Source organism: Eupeodes corollae, chromosome 2, assembly GCF_945859685.1.
Source record: "Eupeodes corollae chromosome 2, idEupCoro1.1, whole genome shotgun sequence".
In the NCBI taxonomy this organism is placed as follows: domain Eukaryota; kingdom Metazoa; phylum Arthropoda; class Insecta; order Diptera; family Syrphidae; genus Eupeodes; species Eupeodes corollae.
This window is the reverse complement of record NC_079148.1, coordinates 115,084,879-115,105,701: the sequence shown is the minus strand read 5'-3', so window position 1 is coordinate 115,105,701 and position 20,823 is coordinate 115,084,879. Positions and strand designations below refer to the sequence as shown.

At 33.8% G+C, this 20,823-nt stretch overlaps 1 protein-coding gene across 1 annotated transcript; it reads right to left on the bottom strand.

The window, feature by feature from the left end:
• Positions 1-10,848: 10,848 nt before the first annotated feature.
• On the bottom strand, positions 10,849-11,399 carry LOC129945196 (cuticle protein 16.5-like). Its single transcript, XM_056054853.1, has 2 exons — positions 11,241-11,399; positions 10,849-11,154 (listed from the first exon to the last, which is right to left on the bottom strand). Exons 1-2 carry the CDS (start codon positions 11,250-11,252, stop codon positions 10,849-10,851), a joined length of 318 nt encoding a protein of 105 aa, XP_055910828.1. The 5' UTR covers positions 11,253-11,399.
• Positions 11,400-20,823: the final 9,424 nt, after the last annotated feature.

Genomic DNA, 20,823 nt, shown 5'->3' with positions numbered 1-20,823 from the left:
CGTTTAACATTAGCAAGTAAAAACTAAATCAGTGCTTCAAAAGGGCTTTTGTGCAACCTAATTTTTGTTGTTACTGCCTAAAATAGAACAATACAGAGATTGCTGCCAATTTGTCAGCAGTTGGTTATGTTGCACTTTGACAAAGTTAAATGTGGCCAAATTCTTTTGAGAAATAACACCCAATTTTTTTTACGTTAAGGCATGCAAAGGGGGACTTGCTGCCACCATGCAAAATCCCCTGCTCGAGCATGCTATAGGGTTTGGGGTTGCTGCCAGATTGAGTAAAATAAAACCAATTTGGCTTTATTTTACTTTGTTTAAGAGTTATAAGGCCAACTCTTAGAAATTGGATTTTGTAACAATTTACAATCAATCTTGAATTCGTAAAGTTATCGAAGAAACAGTTTAGCGGTAAATGTGCGAATTGTTCTTGGACAATTTTTATCGAAAGGTATCTTTTTTATTGTTAATAATATTCGTTCTTTCTTAAAACGAAATAATCTCTATTATTGACATTAAATTAATAAGCGGGCACCCCTTAACTATTTTTCGTATGTGTATTGCTGACATAAATTAACTTAGAGGCAATCATTTCTTGTGCTTTATTTTTAACCTAAAGCCTGTTTATAAATCTATTTGAAATAACCCCTTCCTTCTAATTCCCCTTTTTGAATTTCTGCCCAAGACGCTGCTACTTGGAAACCATTTCACTTATTGAAAAAATCCAAATTTATCACCGTCAAATCAAGTATTTAAATCATTGAACCAAATTTCCAAAAATACTCTTTCCATGAAAATTGTATTTTGCCATTTCCTGAAGCTTTATAATTTCTTATTTGAAAATCCACTTTTGCAGTTTAAAAATCCACCAAAGCCAATTATTTATTTTAAAACGCAATTTTATATCACAACAACATTAATTCCGCAATCAATTCTTCACATTAACCACGCCATCTAATAAAATACCATCATTGTCCGGAAATTTTACTTAGTTAGCCATCACAAGGAAATAATAAAATCAATGTCATGCTGACATTTACAAGACAAAGTTTATCCGAATTTACCTATTTCCTTTTTTCATTGGAAAAATTATTTTCTGTTACTGACTTCACCTCATCTCTAAGTTGATAGAAAGAACAAAAAATATCGTTTTTGTAAGGACAATATTTTTCAAAGGGTAAGTATTTGAAGCGTAATAAGTTGTAAAATTAAAGTCAAAACCTCTGACTCCAAAATTTGACTTTCATTAAAATGAAGTGATTTTAAATAAAATAAAAATGAAATGATTTTAGTATCTTTAAAGAAAAGGTGAAAAAAACTTGACGAAAAACTTTGAAAAGCAAATGCAGCTATTTGTCAAATTGGATATAATTTACAGTGTCAATTTTCTCACCGTACAAGTTGAATATACTGCTTTTTAATAATAATAAAATGCGTTTCTGAAACTTAACGAAAGATTTAACATTCTACTGCCATTTTATCAAATCAGACATTTGATAAACGATCTTATGTCCAATAGAGAAAGAGCCCTTAATCTCTTCGAATACCTCTGCAATCCAAAGTTTTATGAGCAAATGCGTCCAACAAGGTATTGTAGTATTGAAGGTTATTCTCACGTTCGAAGAAAATTGCAAAAAATTAGAAGTAGCAAACAATCAAAACCAAACAAGAAAAAACTTAACGAAACGAAAAATTTAAAACCAAAAAGGACGAACTTTCTCCTTCAATAAACTTTCTAGATGAAGAAAACTATTTTCAAACGTTAAAGCTTCATGTTGACAAGAAAATGTTTTTTAACTATGCAACTTCCCAGCTGGCAAAAGTTTTTATACTTCATCCACCACCCCTCCATTTTCGTCTCCATCTATTTTTCCTGAAAGTAGAAGTCCATTCCAGAAATGACTCGACTCTAGCAAGCTCACAAGGACGATAATAATTTTCCCAAGGAGTGAATTAACTGGAGCACAAGTTTATTATTTACTAATACCAACACTAATACAGTTTCTTCAACCATTTTTTTAATCTTGAAAGGAAATTTCAATTTCAGGAGCCACCTGCTTTTGAAATCGATTTTCTTTTTAATTCCTCTTCACTTTTGGGATGATGAAAAAGTAAAAGAAAAACAAAAATAATATTGTGATTGGCATTATATCAATATCAGTGCACAACACGTCGAAAAAATCTACTCATCAATAATTTACACCGAAACCATTTATGCGGGGGTTATTGTTAAAAATATGCTCGAAATAAGACTAAAATAAAAAAGGACACACATTTTTTGTTTGAATAAGGAACTTTTTCGAATATTACGATTTGTTATGTGTGAAAAGGATACTTTACGCCTACATTTATCAATCACTGTCAACAGAACAGAAAAAATACCTGTAGGCATAGGAAGGTCTTGAGTCTAAAAATGATAAAATATTCATATAGAGCTTTCTTCATAATCAATAATTTAGGCCAAGTTAAGCTGTTAAATGGCAGCATTAGGAAGGATGCTACATAATACAAGTGATGAGATGATGGTATACTATAAGATATAGCTACGTGACCTTGGAAGTACACCATTAGAAATTCCACACAGCATTTAACTTGCAAATGGATGTCATTCTAATTTAGTGTTATATATTTTATCCTGGAATCTTAAATTTAAAGGCTGTTTGAAAATATTAAAATGTTAAACCTTCTTCAAGGCCTATCATCAAGCTAAAAGAGAGAGAGATATTGAGAGTGTTTGAAGATATACGAGTATATTTTAGGATTTTCCAAGAAGAAAAAGGTGTAGGTACATATATTTTCTTTAACGGTTTATATCATAACGGATAAGACTCAGGTGGTGTTAGAACCTTAATTATACAATATTACTGCCATCAAGAACCATTGTTTCTATGTCATCAAGAAATGGAATAGAAAATTCATAAACCGATGGTCTACATTAATTTTAAGTATGTGTGGGAAATTCTGAGTAAAATTGACATAAGATGCAAAGTAGGCAATATTGACAAACAAAACAAAGGTTAATGCAAACAAGGACTTTCTGCCTAAGAAAATAGTGAAAGGGTAAGTAGAGTGTAGGTAAATTGTGTAAAGTGTAAACATAATCACATAAATAAATTATGTTTGTTGCACATTTCCAAAATACATAAGGTCAAGTTAGGGATTTCCATTTTCAGCTTTAAGTTCAAAATGTTTGATTATTTAAGTATCTGAAATGGTTGGAGTTATTTACTTTGATTTTTTGTATTGCAACTTAATCTGTTCCAATTCAAGAAGTTTAAAACAAAATTATATTCTTGGTTTTACAAATATGAAAGATCACCAAGTGAGACTGCACTATAGAGAAATATTTGACACAAAAATGCAATAAGTTTGACAAAAGTACCTTCCATAGGAAGTTATTGTAATGGGTCCGATTTGTCAAATTGAAAATTTTGACATTTCTCGACGTTTCAAGGTCCCTAGAGTGGAAATAAAAGATTTTTAGAAAGATGTCTGTGCGTGCGCGTGTACGTACGTTTGTACGTCCGTACGTCCGTACGTCCGTACGTTCGCTACGTTTTTTTCGTCGTCCATAGCTCAAGAACCAGAAGAGATATCGACTTCAAATAAATTTTGTTATAGAGATAATAAGGCAGAAAGACGCAGAAAGGGATCTCAAGAAAATTGAGTGGGTGGTTTTTTATCATAGCAGTTTGAATAAGGTGAAAATTCTGGTTAACCCTAAATATCTTACGAACCGAAAACGCTAAAGACTTGAATTAAATTTTATATAATATATTGTAACGTGATACCGAACGGTATATTTTTTGAAAAAAATCAATATAACGGTTTTTTTATAAATCAATAAAACTGATAAAAAAAAAATGTGTCACCTCCAAAAATTTACGACTGAAATATGATTTCATCTTCAAAACATTTTTTTGCAACGAAGAATAATGTTTTTGACATGTGATAAAATTTTGAGAAAAATCGAATTGACAGTTTTTTTTATAAAAAATAAAAACCTAAAAAAAACATTATTCAAAGTTGATTCAAATATTTTTTCAAAAACTTGAAATTTAGGCTTAAAACTTATTTTATCTTATAAGAAATATTGTTTTCAACATTCTGAAAAATGTTGAGAAAAATCGAATCGACAGTTTTTTTTACAAAAACTAAAAACCTAAAAAAAAATTAATAAAAGTTGGTAAAAATCGATTTTCGACTCAAGTATCTGGTCAATAATTTGAGATAATAGCATCTAACTAATTTTTACCTATAAGAAATATTGTTTTCAATATAAGAACAAATTTTGAAAAAACCGAATTGACAGTTTTTTTACAAAAAATAAAACTCTAAAAAAAACAATACTAAAACTTGGTAAAAATTTACTTTCGACTCAAATAGCTTTTCAAAAATTAAAAATATTGGCTTTAAGCTGATTCTATTTCACAGAAAATATTGTTTTTGATATTCAGTAATTTTTATATGAAAATCCAACAATCCGTTTTTTCATAGAAAAAAGATCTACAAAAAATAGTACGCAAATTTGGTAAAAATTGATACGAATATAGACAAACTTTTAAGCAAATCAACAGACGGGATGGGAAGTTATCAGTGTGGGTCGCATCCCAGCCTCTTTTTAATTTTTGAAAAGAGTCGAAATCAATTTTTACGAACTTTAAGAAATGTTTTTTTCAAAACATTTTATCAAATGTTCAAAACAATATTTCTCATAAGATAAAATAGGACTTAAGCCAAAGTTTTGAAAAGATAGTTAAGTCGAAAATCAATTTTTTCCTACTTTTGTTTTTTAGGTTTTTAATTTTTTGTAAAAAATTGTTTTCAATTTTGACAAAAATATTTAAAATAAAAAGAAATTTGTTTTAAGCCAATGTCTCAAAGTATTGAAAAGTTATTTCAGTCGAAAACCAATTATTACTAATTTTTATACATTTTTTTGGTTTTTATTTTTGGTAGGAAAACTGTCAATTTGATTTTTTTTTAAAACGTTATTATTGTTATTTTGATTTTTTTCAAAAAATAAACTTGTTTGATATCACGTTACAATATATTATATAAAATTTATGTCAAGTGTCTCTCGATTTTGGTTCGTGAGATATTTGGGGTAAAACTGCTATGGTAAAAAAACACCCATTCAATTACTGATTCTTGAGCTATGGACGACAAAAAAACTTCGCGAAATTGCGTACGCACGCAGGCACAGACATCTCTCTAAAAATATTTTATTTCGACTCCATTGACCTTGAAACGTCGAGAAATTCCAACATTTTCAATTTGACAAATCGGACCCATTACAATAACTTTCTATGGGAAGTTAATAACACAACTAAACTACCATGATATATCTTGTATTAATATAGGACTCAAATTGTGGAAGCTATTATTTGTGTTTAAACTTATTTTTCATTTCCTGGTTTCTAAAAAATAATTGTAAACAAATTTAACGTATTTAAAAAAAAATCAATAAAATGTCATTAGGAAAAAAATCAAACCTTTTAAAATTGTAATATAAACAGTAGGCCACTGTTTGCAAGTCTGGATAAAATGGTAGATTTTTATGGCCCCTTTTTATTAAAAAAGTGTCACCAAATTAGCACTTAACACAACAATTATCTAAACATAAGTTGTTTAAAACCAATTTCTGCTCTACACAAAAACCCTGATTAAGAATATGCCAAGTCCTTAAAATGTATGGATGTAGTTTAAAAACAATTACAACAAATGAGCTTTTTCTGTCTTGAAATTCTGTATGTTTTATCATTTTAAAATTCTTTTCATTGGGACGGACATAATTCTAAACATTTTTAGTCGGGCCCTTGGTATTTCTGTGGCAGAACTCAAAGTCCAAACGTACTTCAGGCTTATATCTTACTCAGTCGAGACTAACAAATTTGGGCTTTATGCGACTGCGTGTTATAACTTAGGAGTTTCATTAATTGATTTGACTTTTTTTTCTCAGAGAACGTGCGAGAGTAAGTTCAGGAAGCTTTTATCGTCGTTCATATTTCAAGAACTAGTAGAGATATCGACTTTAAATAAATTTAGTTAACAATATTTTGTTAAAAAATTTTATGAAAGGAATCTGGAGAAAATTGACTGAATGGTTTTTATACCATAGCAATTTAAAAAAAGTCAAAATTTGCATTAACACAAAATATCTTACGAATCAGTAAAGCTATCGACTTGAATTAAATGTTGAAAAAATGTTTTATAAATCAAAACAACTTAAAAAATAATGATTTTCACTTCAAATGTTTGTGCAACTATAAGAATTACATTTCTGAAACCTGGTAAAATTTTGAGAAAAATCTAAGTAAAGGTTTTTTGCAAAATATTACTAAAATTGATAGAAAATTATTTTTGACTCAAATATTTTTTTCAAACATTTAAGATATTGGCCTTAAACTTAGTTCATCTTGTAGAATATATTGCACTTGAGATTCAATTAAACGCTTAAAAATTACGACAGCCTTTTTTTACGAAAATTAATGTCTACAAAAAATGGTACACAAAATTGGTAAAAATTGATGGTCGATTCTCGAGATATCTCATGAATAAAGGAAGGTTTGACTTCAAAATGATTTTATTCTGTGCTTAATTTTCTTGAAAAAATCAAATTTGTATAATAAAAACATTTTTAGTTAATTTCTTAGACAACTGACAACTGACAACTTAAAAAAAAAAACACGAAAACCTACAAAAAAACTTATAACTAATGGTTTTCGGCTAAAGTATTAAGAGAAAAAAGAAAAATAATATTGAATTCAAATTATTTATCTCAAAATATTGTTATGAAAATTTTATTAAATTTTTTAAGCAAGACAAATCGGTAGACAGGATGGGAAGTTATCAGTGTGGGTCGCATCCCAGTTTGTATTTGATTGTATTTGTCATTCTGATGACTTGTGTTCCTTACAATTTTAATCAAATTATAAAGTAATGTGTTTGAAGACCTAAAATAAAAATAGTGAACTCATAAAGCGTGTAAATTCTACTTTGAATAAAATGTTATTAAAAATCAAAATTATTTGCTACAAAAAATTAAGCGAATACGCAACAATTCAATTACCATCCAAGTTTAAAGACAAATACGATAAAGAAATTTTAAAAGTTTTTATTTTATTATTGGTGTCCCGAGTCGAAATGTTGGCCCTATTCTGGTCCTTAAAAGGATCTTTTCTTCTCATTTACTCCTGCACATAGAAAAATGAACCTCATATCATCGTAAACAATTTTGTATCGTCCTAATTTTATCCTACATGAATCTTTAGAATTCTTTCCGTTTTTCTACGCATTACTGTGAACTTCATATCATCCTAAATGAAGGATTGTCAACATTAAAAATAGATATCGTCTTTTTTGCATACTTAAAAAGCCTACCTTGTCGTGTACCTGGGAGTATAATAAAGATAATGAAGTAGTATCAGAGAAAAATAAAGAAAGAGAGAGAGAGTAAATGAACCAAGAAAAAAGCTATGTTCAAGATGAAAAAGGTTCATTAAAGGCTTTTTGCTGTCGTCCTCATTTGATCCTAAACATCGTGTATTGTCCGATAACTGCCACTATTAGGTTCAAATGAGGAGCAACATTTTAACAGTAAGTGATCATTTTTTGAACCTCAGAGAACATGAATTTCGGAGACGAATATAGGGCCCAAATGTTAGCTAGGGTTATTATAAAAAAAATTAACGTGCACTTACTTATTAATTATTGTAATTTTTTCGATTTGTCGAATTGAGCTGCTCGCGATCTCTAAGAGCAAAATAGGATAGAAGAACACTCGCTTCTTATATGGAAAAGAAAGGAGCATGAGAAGTGCACAATCGAGGAGATAGAGGGATGTCATAACAGGAATAAGGTTCGTACATTTTACTAAAATGAAAAAAAAAACTTTAAAAGGGTACCAGCCACGAACCGAAGACAGTAAGGACGACAGGGAAATATCGTAGTAGAACCGCAGTCAATGTTAGAAATCTGGAAATACCACTTCTCCAAATTATATAACGGCGATGACAAACTGAATTTCACTGTTAGGGGGATAGAGCATAGAGGAGATAGAACCACATAACTTAGTCGACGCAGATTAAACAATTCCACCTTAACGACCATGACGAAGTCAAGAAAGCTGTATCTTACTATATCTTAACTGAAGTCCAACAAAGCTGCTGGAGCTGATAGCATCGCCACCGAATTATTCAAAGCAGCAGGTGATGACTTGGTAGGGAGCATGCACCAACTCATCTGCAAAATATGTTTGGAAGAAAGCAATGCTAGATGTGTGGAATATCAGCATAGTTCACACCATACACAAGAAATGAGACCTTCTAATTTTCGCCAACTACAGAGGCATCAGTCTCCTTAACATTGCGTGTAAGATCCTCTCTGCCGTATTATGTGCACGTCTGAAGCCGTTCGTCAACAACCTGATTGGTCCCTATCAGTGTGGCTTCAGACCAGGGAAGTCCAATATCGACCAAATATTCACACTACGGCAGATCTTGGAAAAAACCCAGGAACTTCAAATCGGTACACACCATCTCTTTATCGATTTTAAAGCCCCGTATGAAAGAATCTATAGGGAAGAGCTCTACAGAGCAATGTCTAGTTTTGGCATCCCTGTCAAACTTATTCGTTTGTGCAGAATGACGATGGAGAATGCACGCTGCTCTATCAAGGTCGGAAAAGATCTCACCGACGCATTTGCTGTCAAAAAAGGTTTGACAAGGCGATTCACTGTCATGCGACTTCTTCAACATCGTTCTGGAAAGAATCGTGCAAAACACAACCGCCAACACTAGAGGCACAATCTTCCAAAGGTCGGTCCAATTATTCGGATACGTAGATGATATTGACATGGTTTATTGGTCATTGAGGGCAAGACCAAGTATTGAACAACGGTGTCTTAGAAAAAAGGTCACCATGGACAGCTATAACTTCGAGGTAGTTAACAACCTTGTCTGCCTTGGCACTGCTATAAACTCAGACAAAAACACCAGCGTTGAAATCAAACGAATAACTCTTGCAAATCGCTGATTCCTTGGACTTAGGAGGCAATTGAGTAGTAAAGTCCTCTTTTGAGCATCTAAAATCACCATCTATAAGACACTCATCATTCCGGCCCTCATTTATGGCGCTGAGGCCTGGACCCTGTCAAAGAAAGATGAGAACGTCTTAGGATGCTTCGAGAGAAAAATTCTTCGGGTGATTTTTGATCCCGTCTGCATAGATGGAGAAGAAGATACAAACAAGAACTGTACAGCGACACTGCCCTGGTTAACAGAATTAAAATCCATTGACTTAGATGGGTGGGTCATGCAGAGCGACTGGACATCAACGCCCGGAAGGGCTTCGATCTCAATCCCGAGAGACAAAAAATATCAGGTGCTAATTTTTAAGGACATCAAGGGGAGGTTTTTGCATTTAGGCATTTTGCTACAAAATCATTTTATTTACAAAAAGTCTTTATTGAATTATGTTTAAAGCATCAAAAGTCCAATTTTATAGAATTGTATTATTAACGAATACTTATACAAGTTAATTGCTACAACATGCCCTCCCCCTCCCTTTATATATAAATAATGTGACTGTGCTAACCCATATGAACCTTTGTCCTCAAAAATGTATCTTTCGGAAAATTATAATTACTTCCATAAATAAGTTAATAAATCGTTTGATATAGAATTATTTTAAAGGTCAATCTATAACACGACATTAATATTTAAATTAAAATTTCAACATCTATCAATTTTACTTTCACTTAATTTAAAATTCTCGGAATATTTAACTTCCATAGGTAACTTAACCTGTTGTTTTAATTTAAAATCTTATCCTTAATTTATGTCCATACCTTAAATCGACAAAAATAAAATATAAAACAAATAACAAGGCTAACGCAATAATTTATGCAACGAATTACGTAATTTAACATTTATTCAAATGTAGATATATAAATGTATATATAAAGCACATAAAATAGAGGTAAACATAAAATACCCCTTCTTTTATATTGGGGGGGTTTTATGTTAATTTCAATGACATACGTCAACAGCAGGATGTCAAGCTAAACGATTGAGGTTCTTGTTAATGTGCTTATCTGATATAAATTATTTTATATATATTTTTTTTATTTTGGTTTTATCTCCAAAAAATTCAAATGAAGGTCACAACAAGGATTAGGAATTTAATATAACTAAAGCAAATTGAGTGCTGGTTTAGTTCTCTTTCCTGCCACCACCGCCTTCGAACCATCATTTAACACTACCTTGAGGTTCTGGAGGCTCATGTCCTTGTTCGTTTACAAAAAATTGAAGATTCAATAAAACAAAATGGTTGCTTGATAAAAGGAAAAGGGGATATGGCGTCGTCATTGTCTGCGTCGGTATAATAAAATTAATTTAAGTTTATTCTTATATTTTGTGTTCCATCTCACCATAGCCAAATCCCATAGACCATTTAAATTCAATTATTTCAATTGCTCTTCAAATGAGCGAACTTAAATTTTATTTTATTTTCAAAAGAGAAAAACTTAAAAAGGATTTTTCTATATTTCGTGGAAAATTTGAAAGTGTCTACCTATTTGATGTTATTTAAAAGTTGGTATAATTATAAGCTGGCTAAAGTGCTGAAAAGCTGACGCTTGTTATGGAGATTGTGATGGGTATAATTATGTTGAATTCTAAATTTGAGGATTGTTCTTTCTTATGTCAAGACTTGACAATTTCAATTAAGTTAAAAAAAATTAAATAAAAAAAGCGATACACAAAAGTTTAGTTTAAGTTTTCGTTTTATTGCAGTTCATCAAATATTTTGTTTAGTCCCAGGATCAGTTCAATTTTTGTATCCATCTTACAGCAGAGGAGCTGAGTATGCTGCAGGTGCGAAAGCTGGAGAAGCATAAGCTGCTGGAGCAAAAGCAGGTGCGGCAGCGTATGCAGCTGGAGCGGCGACCAAAGGAGCGGCAGCAGCATAGGCAGCTGGGTAGGCAGCAGAGTGAGCAACTGAGTGGGCGTTGTAACTTGAGGCATATGGAGCCACGTATGAAGCGTACGCAGCTGGAGCAGCTACCAAAGGTGATGAGTAGGCCAATCCTGGAGCAAGGACTCCTGGTTTAGCGGCAGCAAGGGCAACAACAGCCATGAAGCAGATAGCGACCTAGAACATTAAGATGGTTAATATCCTTCGTATCCTTTTTGGGTGATTTAATCCTTTTTTATGGAGGTTGATGGAAAAATACTTACAAACTTGAACATCTTGAGTGGTTTTGGTTTGATTGTTTGCGGTTAACTTCGATTGAACGAAAACTGAGCTTTGATATCAATTCCGTTGCTGGCACTGGTTTTTATACCAAATAAATTATACTTGCTTATGCCTTTCTTACCAAGCCTCTAATTGATATTCACGATACGTGTAAGCCTGGTAGCAGGTATATAGGTAGTTGAAATCGAAAGTGAATTATGGGCGTAAATTCATCACGTCCAGCACTTCCCAACGTTATACGTTGCCTACCGAGTTGCACTCTTGGGATTTGCGTATATGGTTTATGTGGATTCCCTCGTCGTCACCTTGAATACCTGACTACCAACAGTTGATGGATACGCACATTCTTCTTTTGGTTGAAGCCTTCAATGCTATGTTATTTATGTAAATTTTGAATAATCATGCTATTTCACATATTGCATAGCCAACAACGACGCGACGGACAAGCCGCAGTTATATTGAAACCAAATCGGTGCTTTATTGGTACAATAAAACCGAAAGGCTAACAAATCACGGACCAACGACGCACGGTGGCGTTTAAATTGCGGTAATACCGGTACTATAACCATCTGAGACCATTTATATGGGTCATGGTATCACCTTCGAGTATAAAGCCTCACCCGCAAAAGGTGATTACTCTGTCCGCAGTGCCCGTGCGTCGCGCCGCGCCGCTTCCTCTCGCTGTAGCAGCTCACCTTCCAATCATTTTAATGCATGACAAACCAATTTTCGCTAAAATAAAAACACTTTCATCGGCCATTAATTTGGGTATAAATGATGGATTACCGTCGTCGGTCGTTCAAGTCGCGTTGCTTCGGTGTGGGTAGTTTTTAGGGGAGGACTTTGTTGTACACCTACTCTCAAATGGCTTCATGACAACAAGGGCTCTTTTTGCTTTGCTTTTCAAATATAGGAGCTTCACACACAGAATGGGAGTGAAATATACAAAAGAGATGGAATAAAAGGGGAGAATATCAAGACCTTCAAAGAGAAAAAAAACACAAAACAGATATAAATAAACAAGCTGTCAGGACTCAGGACACAACAGACAAAAAAAACCCGACAAAGGGGCCTGTTTCGCCAAGTTTTTGGTTTTTGGAATTGGAATATATTTTTAGACCGTATCCGCATCGTCGTCGTCGTTCGTGGTAAATATGGCGACGACAGTATGCTGAGGGTGGAGATGCCAGGCTTGGTTTTGCCAGAGGAAGCTATAGCCTCGCGAGGCTAGCAATTAAGCAAATTGAAAGCGTTGACTCGATCTGAAATGCCGCTGGACCGATTTATTATGCAAATTTATCGAGAGTGCTAGCTCTTTTTTGGGTGCGGGTTGTATATTTTCCCATATTGTTTTTTTTGTTTCGTTTTTGAAGAGGTCTATATATTTTTGTATTTTGTATTTTTTTCAAAAACATTTTTAAAAAGGATCGAAATTAAACCCCATTGGAATGGAATGATATATACATCAGGTAGAAAGGAAAGTGGTAAAATAAATGGTGGAGGGTAAGGTTCAAATGGTGTGAGTTTTTAGGGATTTTTAATGACAACGAACCGGCGTAAAATAGACTATGGTCAGGTATTGTTTTAAAGGATTATTGTCTTTTTTTAATTTTTTGTTGTTGTTATGAAAATGAGTTGGGATATTAAAAACAAAGCTTGATGATAGATAGGACCAATGCATATTAATTTTATTTTCAATTAAATAGAAGGACAGTTTTATGCGGGTATAGGATTAGAGTCATTCATTGGGACTTAAATTTTTTTTATTGTTGAAATAAATGGCTTTTATAGTTTTTGAAAAATTATTTATAGCCGATGATTTATTTTTTTCTGTTACCAGTGTTAATGGGGCACTATTATATTAGTATACTATCGACATCTTTGTAGTTCCGTTCGTAATACTGCGATTTTTTTAATACACAATGTAAAAACTATTTTTACGTTATTATTGAGAAATGTAAACGCATCAAATTCAATACATATAAAGACCAGGTTAGATTAGGTAAGGTTAAAGTGGATGTCCGTGATGGAATAGGACATACTTAGGCCAGTTTAATGGCCCATTGTGATACCACATGAATCTTGAGGCCCTCTCCTAAGCTCAATGAAACCCTGTTTGAGTACCTTACGAAGCGGCAAAGGCTGATTATGAAAATATGATTTAGATCTTATTGAAGAATTCTAATAGATAATTCTTACGTTTTTGAGCTAGCGCAGGGCATTTAAAGAGAAGGTGAAGAACTGTTTCATCCTTTTCCTCATCCATACAACTTCTTGAAAAGATATTTGAGAATACGCATAGGCGATTGGCATGCTGTCCTATTAGACAGTGCCCTGTTAGGAACTTATGACACCTATTATCGAGCTTATATGCGATCTGCTAAGAGATAGCAAGCACCTTAATCGCTTTAAATCTAGTGTAGGACAGATGTTTTTTTTAACTTGACACGTGGTGATGTTGTTCCACCTGGTGTTTACCATCTTCATAGCGTCTTGTTCCAGCATTTGCTAAACGTGGTAGTATCGGCACCCAGCAAACTGTTGCGCCATTTCCATAAGAGGTGATCGAAAGTTATGGACTGTTATAGTGTTTGTAGAGACAGAGTCCAAAGATTTGATAGAAGATCCGGATATCAAATGTTGATATAACGTTTTCTTTAAGCCAGGACAAGACTTCTTTTGTAGCCAAAAGTCGCCTGGAGCATGCTACAATTATTGAGAAGGCGGAGTGAGAGACTTAATTTCAGCCGTTCAGAGTAGACAACTTCACCAACTCCTTCTTTTGTTTTTGATCCATCTGTATAAAAGTGGAGTGAAGCGTCTTTCAGCAATACCCTATCCTCTCTGAAAGATCTGGAAGTTTCTATCGAATTGCCGTTGTGGGATAGTGTGCTTTGATTTTTGATTGATTGATTGATTGATTTTAAATACCTAAAAATTACAGAGTGGTCAATGTTGTTGTTTTTATTTATTTTGCCCTGGTTTATAGCTTTTTCTAAATCAGTCCACCATACTGCTACACCGTACATTAAAATCGGTCTGATAACCGATGTGTATAGCCAATGCGTGATTCGGGGTTGCAAGCTCCATTTATTACCAATAGCTTTCTTGCAAAAAAAAAGAGAGCGCTTTCTTGTACATTGCGTTTACAACTTTGTTTTTCATCTAAAAGAAGACCCAGGTATTAAGCCTTGGCTGAGAATTTTAATTGGATTCCTTTAATATACTCGTAGGCAGGGTTAGCAATTGGAATTTTGTATTTCCTCCAAAATATAATTAATTCAGTTTTGTGCGGGTTAAAACCCAGTCCACACCAATCATCCTAAAGTATTAGACTGTCTAAGGCATTTTGTAAGAGTTCTTTTAAGGTATTATGGTGCTTTCCTCAAACCGCTATAGCAACGTTATCCGCATAGGCAATCATTCTGAAACCCTCCGCATCCGGACTAGTTAGAATTTCATTTACCACAAGGTTTCAGAGGAGAGTGGATAGAACACCACCTTGCGGTGTCCCTCTACTAACGAATTTCTGGTAGAAGATTTGCCAAGTTTTGAGTTAATTATTCTGCTAGTCAGCATTACATGAATTTACTCCCCAAGCGAACTCTCTGCGTTTAGAGAAGTTTTGCAGATGTCCACGTTGTTAAAAGCACCTTCATTGTCTAGGAAAGCAACCATAGTGAACTTTCTATAATGGAGGGAGTATTCGATGTTGCCCTCTAGTGTGTCTAACCCCGTTTCCACCGATTGACCTTTACAATAGGCATGTTACGACGTAGACAGAAATCTTGTATCAATACTTGGCCTTTAATGGATATCAATCAATCTTTCTAAGGTATTTAGAAGGAATGATGATAGACTTATAGGTCGTAGATCTTTAGGATTAACTTTCGAGCATTTACTTGCTTACCTGTTGAGAGCCCATTGTAGCTTGTCCCTTAGGGTGAGTTGGATACGTTACATTGAAAAATGGACGAATATGTTTGTGTCAACTTTCGGTTAGAGAACTAATAGGAAAGTGAGTGTCCAGTAGTAAGTTCAGCGATTCTTGACTTGACTTTGTATAGGAGCCGTCAGCATTTTTCAGACAGCTTGGCATCGCTGGATTAATTGCAAGAATTTTCCATACCCTAGAGGTTTCAGAAGTTACTTCTATCGTGCCACAGAAGGATCGCCAGGAAGATCGCTTAGATTTCCTTGGTGCTTAATTATAAATTCTTAGGGATTCTTTAAATAAAGGCCAACAAAATGGTCCTTTTTTAACTTTATATTGTTTTTGTTCCAGTTATTGAAGGTGCAGTTGGTGAATTTATGGATATTTTTTTTGTTAAGGGTTACCCGCTTAATTGCTTTAACGGCTTTGTTAGATTATTAAGGTACATTCTTTATCCAGTTTACTTTGTCGGCCAATTAAATGATAGAATACATATTCATTTGAAACGTTCAATGATCGGTCAATGAAACAACAAAAATTGTTCAACAGCTGAATATTCTTAAAGTGATTAATGATTTATAAAAAGATGTTATGCTCATAAAAAGTGTGATTCATTTCGAGGTTTCGAGTAGTTAGTGATAACATTTGACATTATGTAAAACTGAGCTGTCATTTTAGGTGTCATTATATTGCTTAAATGTTTTTCAGTTTCATTAATAGATAACTAACAAACCGTTAAAATTATTAAAACTTAAAACATCAGCGTAGCTATTTTCGGCAAATTGGTTAGATTGTGAGGAAATTTTAAGAGAATGATTAGAAGCGTTACTAATGTTGTAGGCCCAAAAACCATCGTAAAGCACGCTCAGTCAAAAATGTTGGGTCCCAAGTGCAAGTAAAAGCTTTTCCAATAAGGACTTGCCCCATCGGAAAACCTATGGGTTTTAGTTCTGGGGTCAGCTTGATCTTGTATAGTTGTAAACCAAGATCTTTAAGGAAAATACGCAATAAGGAGGTCTAAGCAATGCCCCATTCTTGAGAATTCCACCATAGAATTGACTGATTTGGATATTTTTGAAAATTTGAAAATTTATTTTTGAAAAATTTCTCTTTGTCTCACTGATACGTCAAAATAACACACCGAAAATGTAGACTCAATTTTTTGTTAACGACTGCTATGGCAAAAATTACGAACAAAAATTGAATTTAACGTTCTTGAAATTGCGTTCATGGTGTTCGAATTTCGGTTGAATTTTTTTAAGATTAGCACACGTTGCTTTTTTGTATCTTTTGTCTCTGATTATTCCAACAACAACAGACAATAAACACCGATTTTTGAAACAATATTTTCTTCAGCCATTTCTCACAAAGTGACAGTTTGGTGAACGTGAGTTGCCATTGACCAATATTTCTTCGAAGATGATTCCAGGTAGAGGGTTACAGTCAACTCGGAGTGATATGGTCGAATAAAAAGCGATGTTTTGTTGGCCGTCGCATCGGTTGAATACAATGACTTACAATAATGTGGTTACAATAAAACGGGATAACAAGAGTAAATTAACAAATTTCAAAGTTTTTGGTAGTGATTAGGCATCACTGCTGATAGTTGCTCAGTTGATTACGATGCGATGCTGATTGACAAACAGTTTTACGTTTAAAAACAACGTTTGCTCTATGATGGATGTGATACTAATAAAACTCTCTTTGTTAATAATGAATCGAAAAACAACTCATTTCTTCAAAAAAATGCGAATTTCGAGAGTAAAACGTCTGAAGAGAATGCAAACATTCATACAAATTTCATCAAGAAAGAAAATATCATGAATATAAAAACTTTTTCAAAGTAATTGAAAAATAACCAAATGATGTCTCCCAAAGCCATTTTCGGATGGATAGCTCAATTTTCGATGTAAGTTCAAACACGTTTTAAATCCCTGTTTAAAATATAACGTGTGGTAAATTTGCAGGATCTGTACAGAGCGTTAAATCATTTTTGGAGGGAATCTCGCACTGGCAGATTCGGATTTTCCTTAGAAAAATGTTTGCTCACAAATTTTTGGAAGCTTTGCAATAGCAACGTTAGTTTCAGAGCATTTTCAAATAGATATCAGGAATTCCAACGTCTCGTTTTCTATGGTTTTACGACGACGCTTATTGGGAGTGATTTCATTCTATGCTTCATAAGATTCCTCACCAATTACTTCCGAAAACGATAAGTCTTCCTGAGTAGATGAAAGTAGAGTCTGATCGTACGAAGAAGGCAAGCAAGAATCTAAGCTGCTTTGTGGCTGATTTGTCAAAATGTCGCTAGGAGCAAGTTCTGGACGGCTAATTTGAATTTTTGGTTCCATAGAATTCGTCCAATCTATCGAAATGTTCCCAAGTAATTGGATCCCCTCCAGTTTCATTATTTCAGTTTCTTATTCTTTTGTATGTTATGATGAGAAACTTTCGATCGATTTCTTTGTTGAAATTCAAATCTGGAGTGACACATTTCATTTCCTCTAGAACTTTTCTCCACAAAAATGATTTTGATTTTCTGCCAGCAATAAATTCACCTTCATATTTTAATCTGATTTCTTACTTACTTTCTTAAGGTGGCGCTACAGTCAACATGCGTCTCCAGCCAGCTCGGTCCCTAGCTAGCTGTCTCCAGTTTCTCACGCCAAATTGGTTGAGTTCTTCACCCACCTGCGTATTCCACCTGAGTTGCAATCTTCTTTTTTGCGCCAGCCGACCGTCCCTCGGGATTGGTTTTGACAGGGTCCAGGCTTCAGCGCCATAAATGAGAACCGGGATGATGAGTGTCTTATAGATGGTGATTTTAGATGCTCAAGAGAGGACTTTACTTCTCAATTGCCTTCTAAGTCCAAAGAAGCAGCGATTTCGGTTGATTTCAGCGCTGGTCGTTGTCTGCATTAATAGCGGTGCCTAGGTAGACAAAGTCCTTAACTACCTCAAAGTTATAGCTGTCTATGGTGACGTTTTGTCCAAGACGTCGTTGTTCAGTGTCCTTTTTTGATGACAGCATATACTTGCCCTCATTGACCACTAAACCCATCTTTTTCGCTTCCGTCGCAATGCTCAAAAACGCTCCACTGACATCAAGCTTTGATCTTCCAATTATGTCAATATCATCTGCGCATCCGAGTAATTGTATGGATCTTTGGAAGATTGTGCCTCTAGTGTTGACGGTTGAGTTTTGCACAATTCTTTCCAGAACGATGTTGAAGAAGTCGCATGACAGTGCATCGACTTGTCTAAAACCTTTTTTGACATCAAATGAATCGGTAAGATCTTTTCCGACCTTGATAGAGCAGCGTGCATTCTCCATCGTCATTATGCACAAACGGATAAGATTGACAGGGATTCCAAAACTAGAAATTGCTCTGTAGAGCTCTTCCCTATAGATGCTGTCATACGCGGCTTTAAAATCGATAAAGTGATGGTGGGTATCGATTTGAAGCTCCTGGGTTTTTTCCAAGATCTGCCGTAGTGTGAATATTTGGTCGATAATGGACTTTCCTGGTCTGAAGCCACACTGATAAGGACCTATCAGGTTGTTCTTCAACAAGGTTAGCATATTATGGCAGAGAGGATCTTTTATGCAATGTTAAGGAGACTGATGCCTCTGTAGTTGGCGCAGTTTAGAGGGTCTCCTTTCTTATGTATATGCTGAGATTCCACTCATCAGGCATACTTTCTTCCGACCATATTTTGCAGATGAGTTGGTGCATGCTCCGTACCGTTATATAATTTGGAGAAGTTAGTGATCTTTCCATATTCTCAGCACCGACTGCGGTTCTACAACGATGTTCCCCTGATCGTCTTTACATCTGATTTCTATTAATAGTTTAATTTGTGCGCTAGTAACAATTTAGAATTTGATCAAATACTTTTCATTGTCTTTTCCTCCATTTTTGCTCCAAATCGCGTCAACAACTTATCAAAAAAATTCTTGATGCTTTTCTTTTTATATTTTCCCATCAGTTTATCCAACTTTGCAATAATGAATAATTGACATTTTAAGTGATGCCAATTATTTGCCTTTATGAACGTGCTTCAGTAATGCGTTTTTGAATTTAAACCAAGTCACAGATCAATCGATTTGATACCGAAAAATGTGTTTCTAAATGTTTACGCATGACAGCATGTTTCCACAAAAAATCCTCGAACTTTAGACGCATTAGAAACCAACATAACTCAGTTATGAAAGAGCTAACATTCCAGTTGTAATAAAAAGTGGTTAAAAATTAATTTATAGAACAGAATGCTACTTGAAACTTAATTTTATAGTCCAACCTGAGCATAAATAAAATGTTTATCAAGCTAGGTTAACGAAAAATCAGTCCAACGAGATAAAGGTAAACCGGGAATACTGAACGTTACAAATAAAAACAAATTAGATTTCCTGAAATTATATTACAAATTCGTCGCTTATTCTCAATCTAATATGAAATACCTGAGTCGAGTTGAAATTTGATCTTTAAAGTTCAAAGAATTCTTTCCTTTTCTTCACTTAACTTAGATCTGATTGTGTATAGATTTTATCTAATTTTTTTCAAACATTTTCATCGAATTTCTTCTTCACAAAAAGATACCAATTTCTTTTTATACCAAAAGATAGTGATACAGTTTAACTTTTCAATTTATCTCTTTGACTCACACAATTCCCAAAAAATTTCATAAAATCATTTTTATCTACAATCTCTGTTTTTATTTTCGATATCTTTTACACGAGTATCTCGAGAGAAATGATATTTTTTGTGTTCATTTCATTTATTCTATTTTCGCACAGTTCACAGATACGGATAGATAAATCAAAGTGAAAGCAGACAAACTGCTTCAAGCTTTTCCTCGAATGTTGAATTGAATATAAAGAAAGAATCTTTTAACTGAATACATTTTAACTTAAGAATAACTTTGAATTACTTTGGCTTTGGATTTTCTCAATTTCAGAAAAATAAATTCAAATCCACAGAAGTTACAAACGATTTTTATGTAGGTAAGGGTTAGGAATTCTACTTCTTCTTTTCATCAGAGATGCAATATTCAACCATGGATACAGATGCAATGATACGTTTCGTTTTAGATTCATTTTTCCTTCGTTTTATATATCAAAACCATATTAATGCATGAATGTAGGTCATACTCATATACCGCAAATACTTACGAGTATATATGTATACTCAAAGGATTTTGAATTTATAAGGAAAAAGAAGTCGTAAAGTTAAAGGCAAAGATGTAAGTAAGATGCAAAAGCAAAGACATTTTGAAAGTCAGTAAGTTGAGTTGCTGATGCTTCATGCACAAGTGTAAGTTGCAAGGAAAAGTAAAGGATTCTTTTTTGTCTCTGTAACTTTGTTTCCTACCCACATGCTACACGAAGACGAAGATGACAAACAAGGACGAGATCTGCGGCAACGATGACGAGACGTTAATATGATGAAGGCAATTTCATTTCAAACATCCTTTCTATTAGATTTGTTTGTAATATTTATTTTATTTATTTTATTTTGTCTCATATCTAATTCTAAGTTGTACAATGTACGTACATATGTACAACTTGTGCGAGAGAAGTTTAACTGCTTTCTTGGTAATTTAATTTTATAAGATTTCATATATAGACT